The following is a 22170-nucleotide window of genomic DNA, read 5'->3' as shown; positions in this document are numbered from 1 at the left end:
ATTCTCCTTAATGAAAGCAGCCATGAGAGAGCCTTTTGCGGATGTGCTTCGCCGCAGGGGCTGTGAGCGGTCGGACATCACCAAGCACATGCTGATCCATGAGGAGCCGAAGCACGTATGCAGCATCTGCAACCGCTCGTTCCGGCATGCCAAGAACAAAGAGCTGCACCTGAAGAGGCACAAGGGCCAGAAGGACTACAAGTGTGGCGTGTGCGACTTCTATGGCTACACATTCACCGACATCCGCAAGCACATTGAGAGGCGGCATGCCGACCCGCATACTATCCTGTGCGACCGCTGTGGCCAGGCCTTCAAGAGTCAAGCCTTGCTCAAGGTAGGCCTCCCTTGGGAATGCGCACGAAATCTTGAGCCAAGCTGGTCCAACTGTTGCCAAAACCATCCTGAAAAATCTCCTTAAAGTATGCCTGCAATGGCTTTTCTTCAGACGTGAGAAGCACATATGATGCTTTTCAAAGACGAAATATGCTGTTTTGGAGCAGCTATATAACTTATATAGCTATATATAACTATATAGCTATATAAGTATATGTCGTCTTCATCCCCTTGCTGGCGCCTTCTCCAATGTACGGTTGTAACGATATGTTCCCAAAGAAATTTTTGATAAGGACCTAACAAGAACAGACATACTGCATTTACTTGAATGTATACTAGGTTGATACATTTCTTTAAAAAATTATGTACAAAAGTTGGTCTTGGCTTTAGAGGATGCGGTTTGACTGCAGCCGCCACAAACTGCTGACCGTAGAAAGGTCAATGCAACAAGGCGGAAAGATAAGTTGCTGATTTTATCAGGGCACAAAGAGAAGCGGGGACATACATAACGACAGAAACCAAACAGGTGAAGGCAATGAAGGTCAAAAGTTCTAGGCATTGCTTGCATCAAGTTGACGTCTGCCTGCTTCAAAGTAAACAACATGTTTATTTAGCTTAGTCAGATAGTGAACTGAGTTGTGACGGCGTGGGATGGAATTCTGGCTAGTCTGATAACGTGAGCATTCCGAAAGTGCAACATCTCAGCGTTGTTGCATGTTCTTTTTGAACCGAAATGCCAGTTTTGTTCAATGAAAAGAGTTTTTGTTTTCTTGTTTTCTGCCCTTCCTAATTTCAGGGGTAGCACTGATAGTGTTCTTTTCACTTATGGTAACTCCTAAAGGTTGGCATCTGACGGAGGTGTCGGAAAGTGCCATACAAGCAGTGACACCTAACAACATATTGTGCCTTCGTGCTACAATATGTTGTTAAGCAAAACACCAACTTGCCCAACAACAAGTCCTTAAGCAGTGACACGATGGGTGGGATGCATTACTGTCCTCTGCTTTTCTGTTTGCCAAGAAATGGCAGTAGTGTGCATGCATGTGCATTCTTTTGCACAGGAGTAATTTATCTTCATGAACAATCACCCAATGGCTGGTATTTACGAGCTGTCGCGCAGTCTATGACGTCATAAGAGAAGAGGCCTCGAAAGCCACAGGAGAGAGAAAGCCATACGGTTGACTGTCTTTACAACGGACCCTGATAACCCGACCGAAAATGTCTGCTTTATCCGAAATCCGTAACATCCGAAACGCCTCACTTCCGAAACTTTGGTCATGATGTCTAACAGTGTTATTGCAGAGATTGAGTGAGTGACGAATGTCCAAAGTAAAAAACAAACACAAAAAAAGTGGCAGTTTCGCCCGAAAGGCGAAGCATCAATTGCGATCGCAAATTAGTAGACAGCTACTATACGAAGTAAGCATAGCAGTTTTATCGGCTGTATAAAGTTTCTAACATTTGCTTACTAACTAAATTAAGCACGGTGTAATGCATGCACACGTAAACATGAACACATATCGGTTGACTGGTCGCAGAAAGTCGCTGTCAAAACACTGCAGTTGGGAAGCGCGGCAGCAGCAGCGAGCGAATTGACCTTCGTATTGTCTCTCGCTTCAACGCAAACTAAACGTCGAAAGCACAGCGCATATGAAGCTACCGGCACTGGGCGCACTTTGCCCACATCGCAGATCGCTTTGAAGATGAGGCCTGCGCGGTCGCGTACTTTGCCCACATCGCAAATCGCTTTAAAGTTACGGCGCCCGTAAGCAGCAGCCGCCAGATAAAAATGCCCCCCCCCCCCCCTCTCTCGCCTCCCTCTTACCTTGCACGCGGCACGTTTCTGCCCCGCCTTCCTCCCTCGCGCACGCGAGCGCGATCGTTGCTGACCCTCGCAAGTTTGTTGTCAGCCCATGACATAGCAAAAGTATGTTTTATACACCTGATTTTGAAAAAAAATTGCTGCTATATAATTTCGTCCACTGTAGCCGATAGTCCGTTGCAGCGCATTCCGTTAAAAGCGAACTTCGTTTCATTAATAAATAGGTAGAGCAAACTAACATGGTCCATTATATCCGAAAGTCTGTTGTACGCGGGTCCATTGCAACGATCATAGACTGTATTTCGTGTGAGATTGTGGGCTCCCTGCTGCAAGCAGTGGAATAATAGTTTGCTTGCATGTTCATGCCAGCATTTTCTGCAGATTGTGAATGCTTTCTTACCATGCTCAAAAAGTGTTGCAGTGCCAATTTAGTTTTCGTGGTAACAAAACATGTTGCGTGATGTGGTCTCGGTGTTTACCACTTGTGTCACTGTCTACTGATTGCAGGAGCATCAGATGAGTGCCCAGTGTGAGGTGTACCTGATTGAACAGGAGCTGACGGAATACGAAGAGGCAGCCCCGGAAGCCTTGCTGGCTGCAACTGACGAGCCAGGTGCTGTTTACATTTCCTGAGCGGTCGTTTCAGAAACCATGTAAAAATTATTCAGAGGGACACTGAAGGCAAATACTATCAAGTCAAGTAATAGATTGGTGTTGCAAGGTGTCTGAAGCATCAGCATTTACCAATTACAAAGCTTTTGTAAGTAAGAAAATGATGTAAACATAGAGCGAAATGTGTAACTGCAATGAGCCTCTAAGTAGTAGTACCTAAGCATGCGATTCGTGCAGCTGGTGTTTAGTGGACATGATGCAAGTCCCAGACCATGGCCTCTGAGATCTTCAGTGCTGTCAGCTCTCCCAAGAAGTAGGAGTGACAAAACGTAAAAGAATCTTAATGTGTGCGCAGGGCATTGTTGATCTGGTGGGCTGTTTTTGTTTTCTCAGAAGGACAGGAAGCAGTTGTTGCTGTAACGAAGACAAGCCCCCTTGATGAAACATTGGCTTCGGTGGCATCCCTCATTTGACCACTGTTGATCCTGACATGATGGAAAGTAGTGAAAAAAAGGGAGAAAGGACAGAACGCTCTGTCCTTTCGTCCTTCAGTTTTTTTTTTTCTTCACTTTTTGCGCTACTTTCCATCAAGTCACAACTAGCGCAGCAAAGCATCATGCTCCACTGTTGATCCTTTCAAGTTTTCATCTCGCTGTGATCCTCTGTCTTGTGTGGCCTTTAACTGTGGTGGCATCTTGCAAGCAACATCCCTTGGAACATAGTACAGCAGCCATGCTGAATTGCATTTGTGGGTTCCTTTGTTCAGAACCAGCTGATGCAACCCTGGAGGAGACCTTTGTGGAGGCTGGTGGCCAGCTGCTGGAGCTGCCAGGACACCAGTATGCCATCGTCACTACCACTGCGGATGAATCTGATGTGGAGGCGACCACTGAGGTGAGCATAAAATCTTCGCCTGTGCTGGCTCAAGGTGTCCACTCTGTGGCTGTTAGTGGGTACCTTGCAATTTGCATTGTGATGCTGCAGTTTTTCAACCAACGTGTCTGCAAATGTATAAAAAGTATAAACGGCGGGCAAGGTGGTGCAGTTGCATTCTTGAAAACTGAAATTGCATTCTACCAGTGTTAACGTACTTGGCGGCTAACAAAAATGCTTGAGAAGACGCTAATTAAGGCTCATGCAACAAGCAATGGAAAGGAAAAAGGTAGGCATAACGTTAAGCAGGCCCGTAGCCAGGAATTTCTTTCGGGGGGGGGGGGCACATGCTGAAGGCCTTGACTATTTGAGGAAAGCACCTATTTTTCAGTAATTATTTTCGGTAAAGCACGGAAAGATAAAAATTTCGAGGGGGGGAGGGGTGGATGGGCCCCTAGCCCCCCCCCCCCCCCCCTTGAAACATATGCAAGATCAAATTGAGAATTTGTATCTCAATTGTCCGGTGACGAGGGTAATGCCAGGAGTTGTTACAGAATGCAAACATTCTTTGCAGGTGCCTGATGTGGCCCATGAGACGCACATTGCTGTGGTGCAAGATGCCAGTCATCTGCTCGTCTAGTCCGGCACCATACCGCGCTTCCTGCCAAGCTAGACCCTTGATGTGGCAAACCCGTGCTTGCCTCGTGAAGGCACCTGTACATTTTTGTGTATACCGTGTGGAGGACAGCTTGTGAATTGTGTGGCAAAGCCGTTGCTGAAGAACTCCGTGTGATAAAGTGTGAACAAATACATTGCCTGCCAGTGCTTTGCACTCCTCAGGCTGAGAAAGTGGGCATTCTAGCCGATGACGTGCCAAGCGGACTCATGTCGCCTGTACTTTGATTACTGTATGTGCATGACTGTAAATGTTCATCAAACGCATCCCGGGTGGAATATTGTGCATCCACAATAATCTAAACGCACACTGTACAAAGTGTTGTGCATCTAGAATGTTCAAGGAACTGTGTGATTGCGTCATTTTTTCATCTTGCCTTTCGTTCCCCTCGGGCTGTGTGAGCAAGCGTTCTTTTTTTTTGTCTAACATTATTAAGTGAAAATTTCATGCATAAAACTGAGCTCTACTACAAGTATTCTTCAGTGCAGTAGACACAAAAGCAGTGTGTCTTCTGGCACCCTCAGAGTTGGAGAGAGGTAAGTAATATCGTGGGTCACCTAAGAAGAAAATAAAAGAGAGAAAAATATCCAACGCACATTTTGTGAACGCACATGTGAAGCAAAGCTTTAGGGAAGTGGTTGTTAATTAAATTATTTACAACTAACGGTGATGCGTTCAACATTGTTTACTTTCATGCTGTGCAACATGTAATCTCATGGAATCTCATCTCATCTGCCACAAAGGTCACCACTTTATTTATATTTATGCACTACATCAGTCGCAAGCTATGCTGAAATACAAACTCCAAATCAGGTGGATGCACAGCGTGAGACGAAGATGCAGCGATGTCTCAAGGATGATGGCGATGCATGATGCTCGTCGAGGGAGGAATGGTGATGACGGGAGTGTGCCCAGAAACGTACGACACATATCAAGCAGCATTTTGGGATTCTGTAGCCCTTGTGTCACCCATTCTGGAGGACTGGCCAAGAACGGGCACACTCCCAGTGGCACATACTGAATGGGTAAATCGGAGAAAATAAAGTAAATCAAAGAATCCTATCAACATAATTCCCCAATCAAATAACAGATCGGTGTGCTTAAAAGGTGCCTGCAAGCCGACATTATATCTTCGGGTTTTATGTAAGTGAATGTTATGCAGAACAGAGGTGCTCATGCACGGCCAGCATACAAGGGTCATATCAGCCTGTTTGCTGACAATTTCACTCAGCGCACGTATAACCTTTGTGTATATATCCTCTGAGATAGGGACCAACCCAACAGCACCCATCAGCCACACCGAACCTGGGTAAGTAGTCAAAGAGAGCTTCGCTTTAAAGATACCCCATCCTATGCTGTAGCGGAAGCAAATTGCTCGCCGGTGCCTTTCCAGTGGTCCATGAACAGTACAGATTTTCAAAAGCTTGCTATACACATTTAGTTGTCTGCCATTGTGATGCAGTTTTGATATACGTGTGTGGCAAAAAAAGCGCATGTTGCGGAGGTGTTCTGGTCCGTAAGTAGTTTGCGAAAATTTGCTCCAGTTGTGAAACCCTCCTCGAAGTTCCAATTTCAGTCATTGCTTCCAACTGGTCTTTTAATATTACACAGCAGTTTGTAGATCTCCTCCCAGTTCTACTTGCCAGAGAGGCCCGGTGGCTACGGTGTTTTGTTGCTGAACAATAGGTCGCGGGTTCGATTCGCAGGTCAGTAATGCAAAAAAATTTGCTCGTGGGCAGTATATTATTATTATTTTTTGCAGTGAGGCATTGTGTCGTGAACTCTGTCATATAAGCAAAGCGAGAGAGTGGTAACATGGGTCCTATTTTCTGATGACTGACAACTCTCTTTTTGCAGTCTTTTGGCATTCGTCGTTTTGGTGTTTGCCACCACGACGGATATGAATGAAAATAACAAAAAAAAAAAATAATAATCCTCGCACAATTTGGCCCCAGATAGAACACAAGAGTGCACACACACAGACAAAAAAGAAAGCTTTTCTGGCACTGGCAAGCTTTTTAAATGCGAAGCATTTCTTGGCGAACATTTGCTACTTTGACAGTATCTATCTATCCATCTGTCTATCTAGCCACCAACAATTTTGTGCTCTCATGGTCGTGTCGTTAACTTGGTATGTACCACAATTGGCATACTATGACAAGAGTGCATGACGAACATAAATGATAGGTCATGACATGAATATCATGACATGCGTATCATGTAGGTCATGAAACAGCCGCCTACATCGTGGTGCTCTCATGGTCATTTCATTAACTTAGTAGGTACCAAAATTGGCATGGTATAACAGGAGTGTATGGCGAACATAAGTGATAGGTCATGACATAAATCTCATGACATGCGTGTCATGTAGGTCATGACAATGACTCGGCGAAAAAGATTAACACTTAAAAACCACTGGAATGGGTTCCAACGTGGGCACGAAGTGTCAGAGACACTAAAGGATGCTGGTAGAAGTCGTAGTCATGACCATGACTGAGCAAAAATGACAATGACGGCGAAAAAATATTAGCACTCAAAAACCACTGAAATGGGTTCAGACGTGGTTACTAAGGGAAGGAAACACAAAGGGATGATGGTAGAAGTCATGAGCATGACTCAGCAAAAATGACAATGACTCATCGAACAAAGCTTAACACTGAAAAACTAATGGAATGGGTTCAGGATGGGGTACTAGGTGAAGGAAAAGACTAAGGTTGTTGGTCGAAGTCATAGTCATGACCGTGACTGAACAAAAATGACAATGACTCAGCGAAAAAAGATTAACACTCAAAAACCAGTGAAATGGGTTAGGACGTCGGTACTAGGTGAAGGAAACACTAAAGGATGGTGGTAGAAGTCATAGTCATGAGCATGACTCAGCAAAAATGACAATGACACAGCAAAAAAGAATAACACTCAAACCACTGAAATGGGTTCGGACGTGGGCACTAAGTGAAGGAAACACAAAGGATTGTGGTAGAAGTTATAGTCATGACCACGACTCAGGAAAAATGAGAATGACTCAGCGAAAAAAGATTAACATTCAAAAACCAATGGAATGGGTTCGGACGTGGGTACTAAGTGAAGGAAACACTAAAGGATGATGGTAGAAGTCATAGTCATGAGCATGACTAAGGCTTTCACCTTAAGGTCTCAGGTGTAGGTAAAGGGACTCCTGAGGACTCATGACATGCATGTAATGTAGGTCATGAAAGAGCCGCCTACGTTTTGGTGCTCTCATGGTCGTTTCATTAACTTGGTAGGCTCTCCACACACTGCTTCGCATGACATCGATTCCCACAGGGCGTGGGATCTGCCGGCTTTTGTTTCCCATAACGGCATGATCGAGAACACCCGCACACTGGAGACGAACATCAAAGTTATCGATGATTTGGAGAGTGGCTGCTTCACTTGTTTTCAGAAGGTTTTCAGGGAGCGTGCATCGCTGCGACCATAACGTTGTTCGCAATCTCGCACCGTGCGAAGCTACAAAAAGCGCCTTCAAGATTGGTGGCGAGCGCTTTCTATACGGCATAAATTATTGTCGGAAACTGCATGCTTCTCGGAAGCCATGCGAAAAGCTATTTAATGACCCCCGCTAACACAGTTACTTTATATTAGCTCTATGCCCCGCAACCGGGGCCATAAACGCGTCACTAAAACCGAAACTGAACTTCGCCGACCTCGCTTTCCTCCCAGTAGCCCAATCAGCATTAACATTAGTGCTTGTCGCGGTAGCAGCGGTTGCACGTGGATGGTGTGTTTGTGCGCGGACTGTTTCACGTGGTTTCTCTAAACATTTTATTTCACTGACCTCGTCGAACGTAGTCGGTCGGACGCCGTCAAGCACAATGGGGCGGCCGCCGCGGGGCCGTAAGCGACGGGCAGCGGACACTCCGAAGCTGTCCAAGAAAGACAGGCAGCACTGGGTCAACTTTGGCGAAGAGCACCCGGCCAACGAACGGCCGTCAGTAAGCGATCGCGCCGCTGTGGTCGTTCCTTCCGAGGCCGCAGCCGATTCCGACGATGAAGAAAGCTCCCAGCAGTCGGTGGACTCCGGCAGCGAGAGCGACGATGCTGTGGGCCAACTGCTGGGCACATTCGATAACCGCCGAGCTGCCAGTGGCGATGAATCGTCGGACGTCGACGAACCGGGCAGCGGGAGTGAGGATCGGCCGCTGGACGCGAAGGATGACGGCGCGAGCGAGCACAGTGCTGCTGAAGACGAGGAGCAGGAACAGGTAGTTCGGTGCGGGGTGCCGCATATGGTTAACTACACGCCAATGTAGGGTACAGGCATAGTTTCCTACAGAAATTAATCAATCTTGCGGTGGCGTCAACGGGAGCTGCGAATATGACGTTTCGGCCAGCGTGAGAATAATGGATTTTCCTTTACTTCTTCCTTCAAACCACTTTGTGCCTTTGCAAATAGATCATATTCAACAAAATATTGCGTTATAAGTGCGATCCGAAATGAATATGCATGTGAGCAGAATCGTATTTGCCTTCTGCGTTTAGAAAAAATTGATTGCTTTGAAGTTTAGGCCAATAAAGTCAGTTAAATCGTAACAAATAAAGTCACATGTACCAAGGTTCGGCAAATCCATGGGCTACTCATCATTCCCATGTTAGCTGAACCATTGCAGTATCGAGTAACCTCTTGTAATATTCTATACTTGTAGAAAATTGCCAAGACAGAATAGTGCGTGTTGGACACGACAGTACTCTGCAGGAAACTTAATTGCGAATGTTACACTGGCAGTCAGGCATGGAGGGAATTGCAAAGTTCTTTAGCTATATTAGGAAAAGCTGAAGGAACCCGGATAGCTAACTGTGCACTTTAGAGAAAGCTGTCAGACAGTATGACAGTGGCTATTTGATACCAAAGGGTTGTGCAGGAAACAGCTCAACAGGGCCTATACTGAGAGACTTGTGTGAAGCGGGACTGACACAAAAGGAATGCTTAGTGGCCGTACATATGCCTTGCTTTTGGACACTATGATGACAGTCATCCTGGTCGCTGCAACTCTGAACTTATCTCCCATATTCACAAATGGGCCTCGACTCACAGTTTCACCTCGTCTTGATTGAGTGGATCACAGTGCCACCTTTTACTTGTGTGAAGCGGGACTGACACAAAAGGAATGCTTAGTGGCCGTACATATGCTTTGCTTTTGGACACTATGATGACAGTCATCCTGGTCGCTGCAACTCTGAACTAATCTCCCATATTCACAAATGGGCCTCGACTCACAGTTTCACCTCGTCTTGATTGAGTGGATCACAGCGCCACCTTTTGACTGAAGAAAACACTTGGCTTCAATGGGGATGATCACCAAATCAAACAAAGAGTTCCCTGATTAACGCACCTCACTGCAGTGCATTTGAGTGCTTACCAAGAGCATCTGATCACAAAAGTCTCACTCGGGAATCACATGGTGGTGTCGCCTAAGTGCAGTGACCACTTCAATCAAGGTGTGGTGCTGCTGTGTGCTTTCTTCAGTTTAGTGTAGTGTCGAGCAGAATGACATCCTAGAACACAAGCATAAGGATAACTTGCAATGTTTAGTTTTATCGCATGCTGAGAAAAACAAAACAAAAACAAGCTGTATGAGATGTTGTGTTGTGCCTTCTTGATGATTGCAGGAACTTCCTGCACATAATGATCCCTTCTCTGTGCACTTTGAGTGGAACATCGAAGGGGATAAGTTTCCTCTCGAAAATGCTGAACGAACTCGCCACGAGCTACGCTGGCCAACACTGGGGCAGCTTCGAGTCATGGGAACAAAGGTAGAGTACTTTCATATTTGTCAAATCATGTGGCATTTTATGAGCACGAGAGCACACTTTTGCTACATGTTTGTGGACAGTTTTTGTAGAATACAAACGATGAGATCACTTTTCAGAAAAATTAGTGCGCACAGTAGAGTGAATCGGGCAAGGACAGCAGCAGCTGGGCTTGCAGTTTAAGATGTGGGCACAGACCCTAGGAACAAGAAGGCAGTTCATGTGTTCCCAGCAATACGTTTATTTGAAACTACCCTTGGGCCTTTATGAAAAAAATTATAATACTAGGCCTCTTGTAGCACAGAACCCAGCTTCTCTGCATTGCACTTAACCTTCACAATTGTGACGAGTCTAATACTTCATCCGAGGTCCATGGGTAGCCTCAGAAGCCATAATGTACTGGCTGCTTGCACAGGCATATCTCGTGCTGTAGATGTCAGTACTATAGTTAGCAGAGCAACAGATTAGGCTAGTTGGTGGACGTTCATTTCACTTGCACCATGTACAGCACTAACTAATAGGTACATTTCTAGTCGGTGTTTGTCGTCCACATTAGTTTGTTCCATACATAGCACAAGAACAACGAATGTCATTCTTGTATGTATTTTGTTTGCACCTGTAGAACTTGGTGTGCTGTCATGGTGGAGTCAAAGTCGCATTGCATAGAGGCTGACTTTCGAGCTTTGGAGAGGGACCACTGCACTTGTCAACATCTTGTCGTCTTGTGTTGCTGTAGGAGAACCCCCGAGATGTTGCCCTCACACGAGCCTCGAGCAAGGACAGCCTGTGGCTTAAGAGTTCCCTGGCTATACCTGAAGTGCTGACACCACTTCAGTTGGAGCTGCTGTCTGTGCTGACCTCCTACAGAGACCTACTTTTCACAGAGCGCACGCTGACAAATGGTGAAGAAGTGCGGGCGGCCTACTGTCTACATGCCCTCAACCATGTGCTCAAGGTAAGTGCTGCGCAGGGCTTGTGCAACTTGTTAAACTTGCGCCCTTGCCAACTGTATTGGTACATTCGACAGATCGCTTTCAAGTGCTCGAACGGCGCTCTTTACATTAAAAAAATTGTCACCTGGAAGCAAAGCAGTTGGGCAGGTAGGGGGCCTGTTTGAGCTAGATAGGTGTTGAGTGCTACATACGTTGCTGCCAAAAGGTTGAAACTGAAGCATATTAAAAGCAGCAAAGCTAGGACAAATCGTTGGCATCTTAAACACACAATAAAATGTTTGATTCCTTTGTTTTACAAAAGAAAGTGGGAAATATCAGGCAATGGACTACTACTTATGCGCTTTTACAAAAAAATTGTGCATTTCATTTTAGCCCTAATAACTTTGTCGTATGATTTACCTCATGTACGTGGTGCACATTCCTAGTTAGTTGGAAAGGAATGGCAAAATGGCAATGATATGATAGTCACGTGGTTGAGCCAAGAAATGGCAGTCAAGGCAGGTTAAAATTCTGCAGTGAGGCATCAGTACCTGCTTGCTCATTTGAATACCATTTTCATCAGTAGAAGTGAAGACCCTACTGACCTCCTCCTTATGTACCTGTTTCCTGTGCTCTTGTATGTTTTACCAGGCACCTTTCAAGTACTGTAATTACACAGCGTCACTATAACAGTCCACTTCTGCTAATGAACTGCCGGCAGTCTTGCAGCGGGACAAGACAGCTTTATTTTATTAGAATGTTAAAAAGCGCGAACTGGACATGGATGAAAGAAGGCACATATACGTACACACACACAGGCCCTACTTTCAACAATTTCTTCTTGTAATCCTGTTGCTACTTTATACACAACCCGCATCGATGTAATCCGAGCAAATCAGTGTGCAAAACTGAAAAAAATATGCAAAGGTTTGACAACCTTTCAGTTCAATGTAATCTGTGTTGCACACTCGGAAAATTTAATTATTTTGCTGTTAACGCGATAAATGGCATGCTTACACACATTTCACCCTGTTTTTCTATCTCTTCTGCTTCGGTAATCTTTCTTGTAAGCTCATTCTTGCTTCCGCCAACAATTCTGCAGGAGTCAAACAAGGATGACAGCCACATGTCTTACAATGCATTGCGAGAAAACCACTAGCAAAGTTTTTTACATTGTAAGAGTGCTCTCGCTCAATCGTTCAGGCAACGACTGGTTTGCCCTACATAAATGCGACCACATGACAGGGGCATGCGATAAACAGAACACTCAGCATAATATACAAACTTGTTTTTGTCATGCTTTTCAGAGTCACCATTTTTGAGTGCGCTTGGATTTGTCATCTTGCACAGCTTATCCAGCTTGTTAGGTGCGGAGAAAACTACATGGGCACATTTGCGTGCTGAGGAATTTTTTTCAAATTATGGGAGGTGGTGCGCATATTGTCACTACTACCTGACAATACATACGGCAGCACACTTCTGTGTCTCTCACGCTCACTGGCTCTGGCCACTGATTGACCAACATTATGGCTGTCTCTCGGTATTCGCTTAGCCGTAGAAACCAGCATTAGCTGGGGATAGCCCCAGCAACCAGCCTCATTCTTTGTTCGTCAAAACAGGAGGCAAACAGATGGTGGCACAACTTCTTTAGGACATTCTTGAAACAAAGATTTGCAATCACCTTCTTAACTAATTTAGAATTTGCTGAGTGGTAAAGGAGTAGGGGTTCGTTTGCGCATGCCTCGTAATGCCAACAAAAGTGATCATTACAAAGCGATAAGTGAAGATCCAGAAAGCGCATGGTAGCGTCCTGCGGTAGCTCATATGTCACATCTAGCTGTTTGAGACACTCAAATGTTTGTCAAGACAGCGTGAACCTCAGCCTCTAGCTGACCAGAGGAGCAATTAACACCAAACAGGAAATTGTCAACATATCTAAAAGCTTTTACTACCGTTGTTTCTAGTAACTTTTTGGACAGTGCCGTACCTAGATGGGCTAAAAAAAGGTCACTAAGCCAGGTAGATGTTAGATAGAACTTCAGTAGTTCCAAGAAATGACCACATGAAAGACCAGTCTCATTACGGAAACCAATGGCATCATACTCATCAGTGGCCTTTTCAATAGAGTACAACAATTCAGTATCAGGCGGAGTATAAAACAAATATTTAATATCAATATAAAATGCCTGTAGGTATTTGTCATGGTTAAGTTTCATAAAATCAATAATTTCTTCTAATTTCTTAACAAGGAATGGGTCACAAGGTGGTAAAACATCAAGCTTGGCTTGTAAGAACAACCTGACTGGCTTTTGCCAAGTCTCATGTTCAGAGATAATCAGCCTAATATCTACTTTGTGGGTTTTGACAGTGAAAAAAAACTTCTAAATAATCATGCTTACTCGTCTGAGTATCCTTCACTAATTTCCATGACTTCAGACGGTTGCAAAGCTTGTTTCCCTCAGCCCTTACTTTTGAAAGCCTGAACGATCGGTTGCGAGAGCGCTCTTACAGTGTAAGAAACATTGCTGGTGGCTTTCTTGCAATGCACTGTAAGACATGTGGCTGTCACCCGTTGTTTGACACTTGCAGAATTCTTGACCAAAGCAAGAATGAGCTTACAAGAGAGATTACCAAAGCAGAAGAGAGAGAATAGCTGGGTGAAATGTGTGTAGGCATGCCATCTATCGTGCTAACAGCAAAAGAACTTTGATTTTCTGGGTGTGCCAACATGGATTACTTAGAAGTAATATGTTGTCTAGCCTTTATGTATTTTTTCAGTTCTGCACACTGATTTGCTCAGGTTACGTTTATGTTGGTTGTGTGTAAATTTGCAACAGGATTGCAAGAATAAATTGTTGGAAGTAACTCCTGTGGTATGTGTGTACATGCCTTTTTCGTCCATGTCCAGTTCATGCTTTTTAACGTTCTTGTGAATTACCAACATGTCGAAACTACCACTGGTTTGTTTTATTGTTTTGCCCTCCTATAGAGCCGGTCTCGTGTCCTTCACCACAATGCACGACTGCGTCGAGGTGCCAACACGGAGCTGCGAGACCAAGGGCTGACACGGCCACAAGTGCTCTTTCTGCTGCCTTTCCGGGAGTCGGCTCTGCGCACTGTCAAGCTGCTTGCCCAGCTGCTGCCTGCAAAAGAAGTGGCCCACATGTCCCGGTCAGTGACTTGGCTCATGTACAGTCAAACCTAGTCGTAACCAAGTTGCATAGGCACGAAGATACCGAAGAGCACGAATATTCGTTACACATCAAGACAAGAATGATTTTACATTACCTTTGTTATATCCATGCATGGCATGGATATAGAGGGTGTTCAAAATTAAGCTTTATGGAATTTTTAAAACTCGCTTGTGGCAGGTAGCATAATTCTTATCGTTGAGCTGGGTTATTCGAAGAGGCAGACATTAGCAGCACGAGAAATCAAAACACATATTCAACTAACTAACAAAAATTGACTAATTATCTTCTTAGTAATTACTTTACGACACATATTGCAATTTACGAATTGTAGCTGCTAAGTTTGCAAGACGCATCCAGTTGAAGTGAATTTCCAGGATGACACCAGTTTCGAGATAATATTTCACAAAGTGTGGGACGAAATACATGGGCATTCTAGTTACTTTTGTACTTCAATGTATAGGACAGCATTTTGTTAAAAAAGTAAGTGGAACAACAGTGCATTTTTACGGCGAGTTTGATGGCGCATATTTCCAAACTGGTGTCATTCTGGAAATTCATTCCATGCCTGACAAGCTCACTGGCTACAATTCGTGAATTGCAATATGTGTTGTAAAGTATTTAACTAAGCGGTGAATTAGTGCATTTTTGTTAATTAGATGAATATGTGTTTCGATTTCTCGTGCTACGAATGTCCGCCTCATCGAATAACCCAGCTTCAATGATACGAATTATGCTACCTGCCACAAGCGATTTTTAAAAATTCCGTAAAGCTTAATTTTGAGGTTCGACTGTATTATTATCACCAATCACAGCTCGTCACAGCAGCAGCTTGCTGCAGTCATTTATAATGTGCATGAAGAAAACTGAGGAAGCTTTAGGTCTCCCTATTCAGATACAGTCAAACCTCCTTAATACATAGTGGGCCGGCAACGACGTTTAGGTACGCACTAAACGATGTACGAATTAACCGTCAATGCCAGTTTAGCGGCTACTTACTGGCCAGAAAAGAACTACATCACTATGCTCTCAAACACACGCACCCAGACAGGCTTTATTTGTGGGTAGGCAGTAAAATATCGGTGATCTTCACTTGTCGTGACGACAGGATCTTCGAACTCGATAAGGCCGCGAGTTAGTTTGTCCATGAGGCCCCGCTTACTAACTAAATTAACAAGCACGGTGTAATGCGTGCACAGGTAAACATGAACACGTCTTGCTCGATGACCGCGGGAACTCGCTGTCAGCACGCTGGAGTGAGGAGGTGCGGCAGCAGCGAGCGTGCTGCCTCTCACTTCAACGTGAACTAGACGTCGAAAGCGCAGCGCATACGAAGCTACCGGCACTAGTTGCACTTTGTCTGAAGATCGCTTTGAAGATGAGGCCCGCACGGGCGCACACTTTTTCCATGTTGCAGATCGCTTTCAAGATATGGCGGCCGCCGCCGAGGTAAACCCCTCCTTTTCTCGCCTCCCCCGCTGTCGCTCGCACGCGACAGAAGCGCGCTTCTGCCCCGCCTTTCGCCCTCGCAAGCTTTCACTCGCACATACAGCGAACGGCGCGTGGCGACAATGTTGCCATGTTTGGACTGTATACGGAACCTCCAACTGACGACCACGGCGACGGCAGAAATTCGCTTCGCAATAAAATGTGCTTCTTTCTGCACGGTTACTGCTTTAGTTGGATTCGACAGCGACAGCGAATTTGCACCTTCTACCGGCGGCTTCTTTGCATTACCAAGAGCTTATCTCGAAGGCCGTGCTTTTGTGTGCAGCAATCGGCAACAGCTGTATGAACAGGAAATCCGTCATGGTGGCCGTAAGTTCACTATTGCTGGCGACTATCGGCTGGGCGTCGCAACTCGAGGATCGAACGTGTGCGCACAAGATTTTGCCTATTTTGTGCCTGTGCGTGTAGAACAAAAAAGAAAAATAGTACGCACTAACCGTTTGGTGGGCAATGAGCGACTACGGCTTAAGTGGTCAGCCAATACATGGGGTTCAATGGGGGCTGGGTGGGGGAACCTTCGCGACTGCGTATAAACTGCAATTAGTACACATTAAGAGGGTACGTATTAACCAGGTTTGACTGTACATGTGAAACACATAGAAATGCTCTCGTCAGATAACCACTAATCCCATTTAAATGAAGTTTGCTAGATTTTAAAAGGGACCATATGTGAAAAATGAAGAAAACTGAGGAAGCTTTAGCTCTCTCTGTTCAGATACGTGTGAAACGCATAGAAATGCTCTCATCAGACAACCACTGATCCCATTTAAATGAAGTTTGCTAGATTTTAAAAGGGACCACTCTGTTCAAGAAATTGTGGGGACCTGTTTTACCATTTATAAAAGGCTCCTCATGTGGGTGTAAAATTGTTTTTTCTATTAGAAAATTAACAGAGTGAAAGTTTCAAGCTAACTCAGGAAGGTAAACTGCATCTATTTAAGTGTCCAAAATAGACAAAATTTCATATATGCGACTGCAGAAAATGACATATTTGCACATGTCTAATTTGAATGGCCATTTCTCACATTTTGGGAAATGAAAAAATAATATTAGTTATGTGAACTGACACCGAGTCTTGTAACTGCAGCCATGGGCTTCGTATGGTTGTTATAGTACAAAGAATTGAGTCCATCGTTCCCCTGTGTTCGTCTCATTCATTGCATCCTTCCTAGGACACTTAAGATTAGCTGTACCAAATTGTTAAACCTGAGTGCTGATGCTGCATGTTCATGAAATTTCAGCACTAAACCTAGACAAAGGCAGAAAGGAGACCACACGACGTGAGCACTGGCTAACAGCTGAACTTTATTCTGCAAGAATACGGTAATGAAAAAAAAAAAAAAAAAGGAATGGATGTGCACAAGTTCTTACAATGGAACAGCATAAGTTGCCAACTGATATCCCTTGTCATCTAGAAAGGTCATCTCTGTCGCACAGCAATAAGGAAGGCTGCCTCACGTATTTTCTAAAATAAATGTTTGGTTGTTTGGTCTCTTTTCCACCTTTGTCTACCTTTTGAGATTGAATGTCAACATGGATACGTACCCAACCTCGTTCATTTTATCCATCTTCTAAGGTTCCTGAAGGAGTTTGGCTGCGAGGAAGAGAAGAAGCGTTGGCTGGAACGCCCCGAGGACTACGAACAGACTTTTGTGGGCAACACTGATGATGCGTTCCGGTTGGGCTTGAGTGTGTCGGGCAAGAGCCTGCGGTTGTACCGAGACTTTTATGCCTCTGACATCCTGCTGGCCTCGCCCTTGGGCTTGAGGACCGTCGTGGGTGCGGAAGGAGAGAAGGACCGCGACTTTGACTTCCTCTCTTCCATCGAGCTGGTTGTGGTGGACCAGGCCGACGTGCTACTCATGCAGGTCAGTGCTGTTTCTAACCACAGTAGACTTAATGGGCACTAAAGAGAAATTATTTCGGCTGTATTAGCAAATTGCACTTCTACAATACCAGAAATGCTGCTCTTATTTCAAGAAGAGTTTTGGTAAGCCAGAAAAAAACGCAAGAACCAAAGATGAGTGGCAAATGCCGCTCTGCGGTTCCTGCATCAGCTCACTTTGACGTGTCGATTTTGATGGTTTCCTCGGGCCTAGATAAGCTTCTGTTGATACTAGCCAAAGACTAAGCTTGGCAAGTTTCAAGAACTCTTACTGCAGCCACCATGGCACAAGTATGAGAAAAATACTTGAGATACGCTATGTCGCACTGACGTACCATCCACTGGGGTTCTGGCACGAAATAAAAAACAAGGAAATAGATGCTCGAGCTGCATTTCCCTGTATAATGAACAATCTATTACTGCAAAATTTACGAAAATTGAATGATGAATTTGAATGCATACTTTATCAGTCTTAACTGTCTGTGCAATGTAATCGGACAGGATACCAAAACCGCCTTCACGGCATTCATATGCTTTACCGCATAACACGCATGTATTGCGGAGACGCTGACTTTAGGAAACTGGCTGCCAGACTCTTGCTTTTTTTTAGAGCGCTGGGCCGCTATCTTGTACGCGTTGGAAAAGCCAACGTTTGGTTTCGCCTCACGCGATATCGGCACGGCCTGGACAATCACGTGAGACGAAACCGAACGTTGGCTTTTCGAACGCGTGCAAGATAGCGCCCCAGCTCTTAGGTGCCTGTTCCTGCGTTGAGCGCCATTACCGAGCGAAGGATGAAAGTGCGAACGCGGAGTGCAATGGGGGATAAAAGATGGCGAGTGTGAGGAGGAAAGCGAAGGAGGAGAGTATGGTGAAAGGGCGAGGATGAAGGGAGTGCCACATGAGACGTGCTTCACGGTGGTGACCAGGCATACAGCGAGCACTTCATTAAGCAGTAATATCTATGAATGACCATGTTGAAATATTTCACAGAGGTTACTCAGATAGGATGCACTTAGCCTTTTTTTTTTTTTCAGGACGCTTTTTGCAACATTTATTGAACCACTTCGCGTCCGCTGATACCATATATGGAAACAAAGCATGGCCTTCGGATGCACTTCGCTTGCGCTGCTTCGCCTGCACTGCCACTTCCAGAGAATGTGCTCCGCGCGAGCCACACATTCTCGTGTTTACACTTTATTTCTGAACAATGAATGACGCAACTGGTAGAAATGCTTCATCTGCCGCTGCTGCTAAACAAGCTGCCCGAGCAGAGGCTCAGTGCCACCGCCGAGAGGACCCTGTCATTCAGAATCAAATTCTTTGCCACCATAAATAGCAAATTTAAAACATCTATACAGCTGCGCTCAAAATTGAGCATTAGGGAGTGTCGTAATCATCGGCAAATTGTTTTTCTTGCTAAGAAATCGGGTGCGTGTTAGATTTCTAATTTGTTTAAGAGTTTTAATGTAATTTCTACGTTAGTTTTCTACGTTAGGCTCTAGAAAGTGGGCCCGCTTTGATTCGGGGGTGTGTTAAAATTGGAAGAATACTGCCAAATTAATCGGTGGTTTGTTTTGGAATTTTTTTCTGCATCTTGTTTAATTCGAACTAGCAGATAATTAGATCAGTTTCGACAGTGCAGTCAAAGTCGAATTAACAGAAGTCGACTGTATTGCAATTTACGAACTGTAGCAGGTGACACCAAAAGTGTTATCTACTTGGAACAAATTCTGAGGATGACACCACTTTCAATATATCCCCAAAGTTCAAAGAATTTTTGAGCTACATTGCATAAAGAGTAGACAGTGAACGAAGAACAGGACTAACTTCTAACTAAAGGTGTAAAGTTGTAGTTGCTTTCATTATAGATTACCAACTAGCCCATTCATATACCTTGCAGGCAGTGACCTCTTGTTCAGCTTCAGCTGTGTCAGTTCTCACATGTCTATGCAGAACTGGGAACACGTGGTGCACCTTTTGGAGCATGTGAACCGGCCAGCTGTGGAACCGCATGGGGCAGACTTCTCCCGCGTGCGCCTTTGGTGGCTGCATGACTGGGCGCGCCGCTTTCGCCAGACAGTGGTGCTGAGTGCAGTGGCCCAGGCGCCCATCTCAGCTCTGTTGAGCAGGCATGCCCAGAACTATGCGGGCGTGGTGACCTCCGCTAATGCCCTGGAACCAGGCTCCATCGCAGGTAGGCAACCCATCGAGATAGGACATGGCTGTCATCGATGGGATCAGTCACTTGGTGCTATTTGCAGCTTTTTTTAAAAAGCATTGCTTCAAAATACAGTTCCAATATTTGCCTGCTATAACCACACAGATGTTCCACCGCCGTATAGTAATATGCTCAGACCATGGCTGCTGCAGTTTTTGAACTTGTGAAACATGTAACTGGAAGACTTAAATACGCTATTTACTCATTGATATCATTTCATTAAAAAAAAATTCATTTAGGAATAGCTTTTCTTAAGGCCAAACTATGTGTAGTTTGGCCTTGAAGGTTCATGTATGAACCAATAAATAGAAGTGGGAAGTACAAACAAGCCACTTGAAAGCCAACTTTCTTATTTATGGATAGACATTGCCCAAATTTGCACACCTTGTGTATTTTGATGTGCCGATTTTCAAAAATGTAATCATGTCCTAGGAGACACAGTACCTGATACACCATAGAAACTGGGTTCTTTTGTTTGGAGAAAAATTTAGCATCTAGACAAAAAACAACCCAGTAGTTAATATAGCAAAGTAATCTAGAATTTCTAATAAGGTGTGTGCTAACGTGCTAGGCCAATTTAAACTAGAGTTAGAGCACATCAATGTTGCCTGAAAGAAATGCCATTTGACATGCGACGCACTCAAAAAAAAAAATATTACACTAAAATTGGGCTTCCTTAGAGCATACACCATCTATTAGGTAATAAAATAAATATTATGCTAGGTAAAACTTAATGGAAGCTATTTTCCTTCCAGAATTGCAAGTGTGTCCAAATTGTTGTTTTGAGAAATCAAGGAAAAGCATTTCAAATAATTTTATTGGGATGAAATCTTATGGAAATGAAGGGTCACGGAAACACAAAGATGACAAACAGAAAATACGATTTTGGGGCCAATTCTAGGTGTGCAGCCTAAATGTGCTACATAACAATCCTTAACACTGAACCATAGCAATACTCATAGCAACCATGCTTGAGCATCTACACAAACAAAACAAAAGCATGAAGCCGCTTTTGCTGTATGAGCAAGTCTCTTTGAGCACAGATATTGTGTATACAGCGCTACTAGTCTGGAGGCAGCACTAGCTGCTGCCTCCAGACTAGTATGAAAGTACTGAAAAGTCCATAAAAAAATATGTGCAGCAGCAACACCCACCAGAAAGCTGTGAGCAGTAGTAGCTGCATGTATAAAAGCCACATACAACAGTATGGTTCCGACTAATGGCTCTGGAAGGAAGACAAACTATCTTGCGCATTGACAACACTTTTAATGCACTTGATGAAGTCACTGTACACAGCTGCCTTCTGTGTTTCATTTCGTAACATATAAAGAGATTCAATACAGTTCTGAAGTGTAGACATTTGCAAGACTGGGCTGCACCACGTTAACCACAGTTCAGGTAGCGCTAGAAGAGAGCACGCTTGATTCACGGCACCCCCTTTGTCTTGAGCTAGGGACTGTAGGGCATTTTGGCAGTTGACCCAGACACATTTTAGAACTACTCTTTCTGTGTCTCAGTGTACTTTTTTTAAATTGTGAATTGTGTTTTGGCTGTCACAAAGCCTTATATTAATTGCGGCAACTTTTTTTAACAGAGGTGACGGTTTCCCTCGCCCAAGTGTTCCAGCGCTTTGAGGCTGCTTCGGCCGCCGACGTGCCTGAGGCACGCTTCCGCTTTTTCACCGAGAAGGTGCTGCCACCGCTGCTGCGAGAGGGCTCCCAGGGTTGCATGGTGTACGTGCGCTCGTACTTTGACTTCGTGCGGCTGCGCAACCACCTGCGCTCACTCGACGCCAGCTTCTGCCAGATCTGCGAGTACACATCCGATGCCAAGGTGTCTAGAGCACGAGGAGTCTTCTTCACTGGCCGACGGCGGCTGATGCTGTACACAGAGCGATTCCACTTCTACCGCCGTTACCGGATCAAAGGCGTGCAACGCCTCGTCTTCTACGAGCTACCGACGCTGCCTCAATTCTACCCCGAGCTCTGTCGCATGGTGGCCACGGGAAACAACGGCTGCACCAGCCTCTTCTGTCGCCAGGATGCGCTGCCCCTGGCAGCTGTTGTGGGAAGCTCGCGTGCCGCGCGCATGCTGCACACCGACCGTGACGTACACGTGTTCGTGTCAGCAGGCCAGTGAGTTGCCAGTCAGTGGTGCAGTCGCCGAGGGGTCTCGTCCGACGAATCAGAAGTGTCAATGCCCGAGTCCGGCAGCTCGGAGCCAACAAGCTCAGCAAGCATGCTACTCAACTGGTCCAGGAAGTTTGACACCCCATCGTAACCTGGAAAAGAAACGATGACGCTGCATTGCACGACCCCTCTCCGCTGCA

The 22170-nt window shown here is 45.0% G+C and overlaps 3 protein-coding genes and 1 long non-coding RNA gene across 4 annotated transcripts in view; 2 read left to right on the top strand and 2 right to left on the bottom strand.

Annotated features, from left to right (window-relative positions):
• Positions 1 to 4788, top strand: part of LOC119464369 (zinc finger protein 263) — a 31792-nt gene extending 27004 nt beyond the window's left edge. Inside the window, exons 13-16 of the mRNA XM_049655214.1 lie at positions 58 to 334; positions 2663 to 2768; positions 3534 to 3661; positions 4215 to 4788. Of these exons, the coding sequence (XP_049511171.1) occupies positions 58 to 334; positions 2663 to 2768; positions 3534 to 3661; positions 4215 to 4280 (577 nt within the window). The 3' untranslated portion in view covers positions 4281 to 4788. The remainder of the gene's footprint in view (positions 1 to 57; positions 335 to 2662; positions 2769 to 3533; positions 3662 to 4214) is intronic.
• Positions 4789 to 8050: 3262 nt separating this feature from the next.
• Positions 8051 to 21980, top strand: LOC119464368 (U3 small nucleolar RNA-associated protein 25 homolog). The gene is made up of 7 exons (XM_037725306.2): positions 8051 to 8557; positions 9963 to 10106; positions 10840 to 11058; positions 14025 to 14206; positions 17312 to 17603; positions 19577 to 19817; positions 21436 to 21980. The coding sequence occupies exons 1-7, from the start codon at positions 8168 to 8170 to the stop codon at positions 21978 to 21980; spliced, it is 2013 nt and encodes a 670-aa protein (XP_037581234.1). The 5' UTR covers positions 8051 to 8167.
• Positions 13188 to 19619, bottom strand: LOC125940429 (uncharacterized). Its single transcript, XR_007463647.1, has 3 exons — positions 19517 to 19619; positions 17281 to 17641; positions 13188 to 14178 (listed from the first exon to the last, which is right to left on the bottom strand). It is a non-coding gene; the product is annotated as an uncharacterized LOC125940429 (long non-coding RNA).
• An 8-nt stretch (positions 21981 to 21988) lies between the features above and the next one.
• Positions 21989 to 22170, bottom strand: part of LOC119463905 (kelch-like protein diablo) — a 4565-nt gene continuing 4383 nt past the window's right edge. The window contains exon 3 of the mRNA XM_037724727.2: positions 21989 to 22122. Within this exon, the coding sequence (XP_037580655.1) occupies positions 21989 to 22122 (134 nt within the window). The remainder of the gene's footprint in view (positions 22123 to 22170) is intronic.

The sequence above is a fragment of the Dermacentor silvarum genome, chromosome 9 (assembly GCF_013339745.2).
Source record: "Dermacentor silvarum isolate Dsil-2018 chromosome 9, BIME_Dsil_1.4, whole genome shotgun sequence".
NCBI lineage: Eukaryota > Metazoa > Arthropoda > Arachnida > Ixodida > Ixodidae > Dermacentor > Dermacentor silvarum.
Note: the sequence above shows the minus strand (reverse complement) of the source record. Positions and strands in the feature narration are given on the sequence as shown.

What these genes read in the sequence shown, in the direction of transcription:
- LOC119464368 (XM_037725306.2), top strand. Translation starts at nt 8,168, where the DNA reads ATGGGGCGGCCGCCGCGGGGCCGTAAGCGACGGGCAGCGGACACTCCG. An exon ending in CCCTCAACCATGTGCTCAAG is followed by an intron (nt 11,059 to 14,024) that starts GTAAGTGCTGCG and finishes GCCCTCCTATAG; the next exon opens with AGCCGGTCTCGTGTCCTTCA. An exon ending in GAAGTGGCCCACATGTCCCG is followed by an intron (nt 14,207 to 17,311) that starts GTCAGTGACTTG and finishes CCATCTTCTAAG; the next exon opens with GTTCCTGAAGGAGTTTGGCT.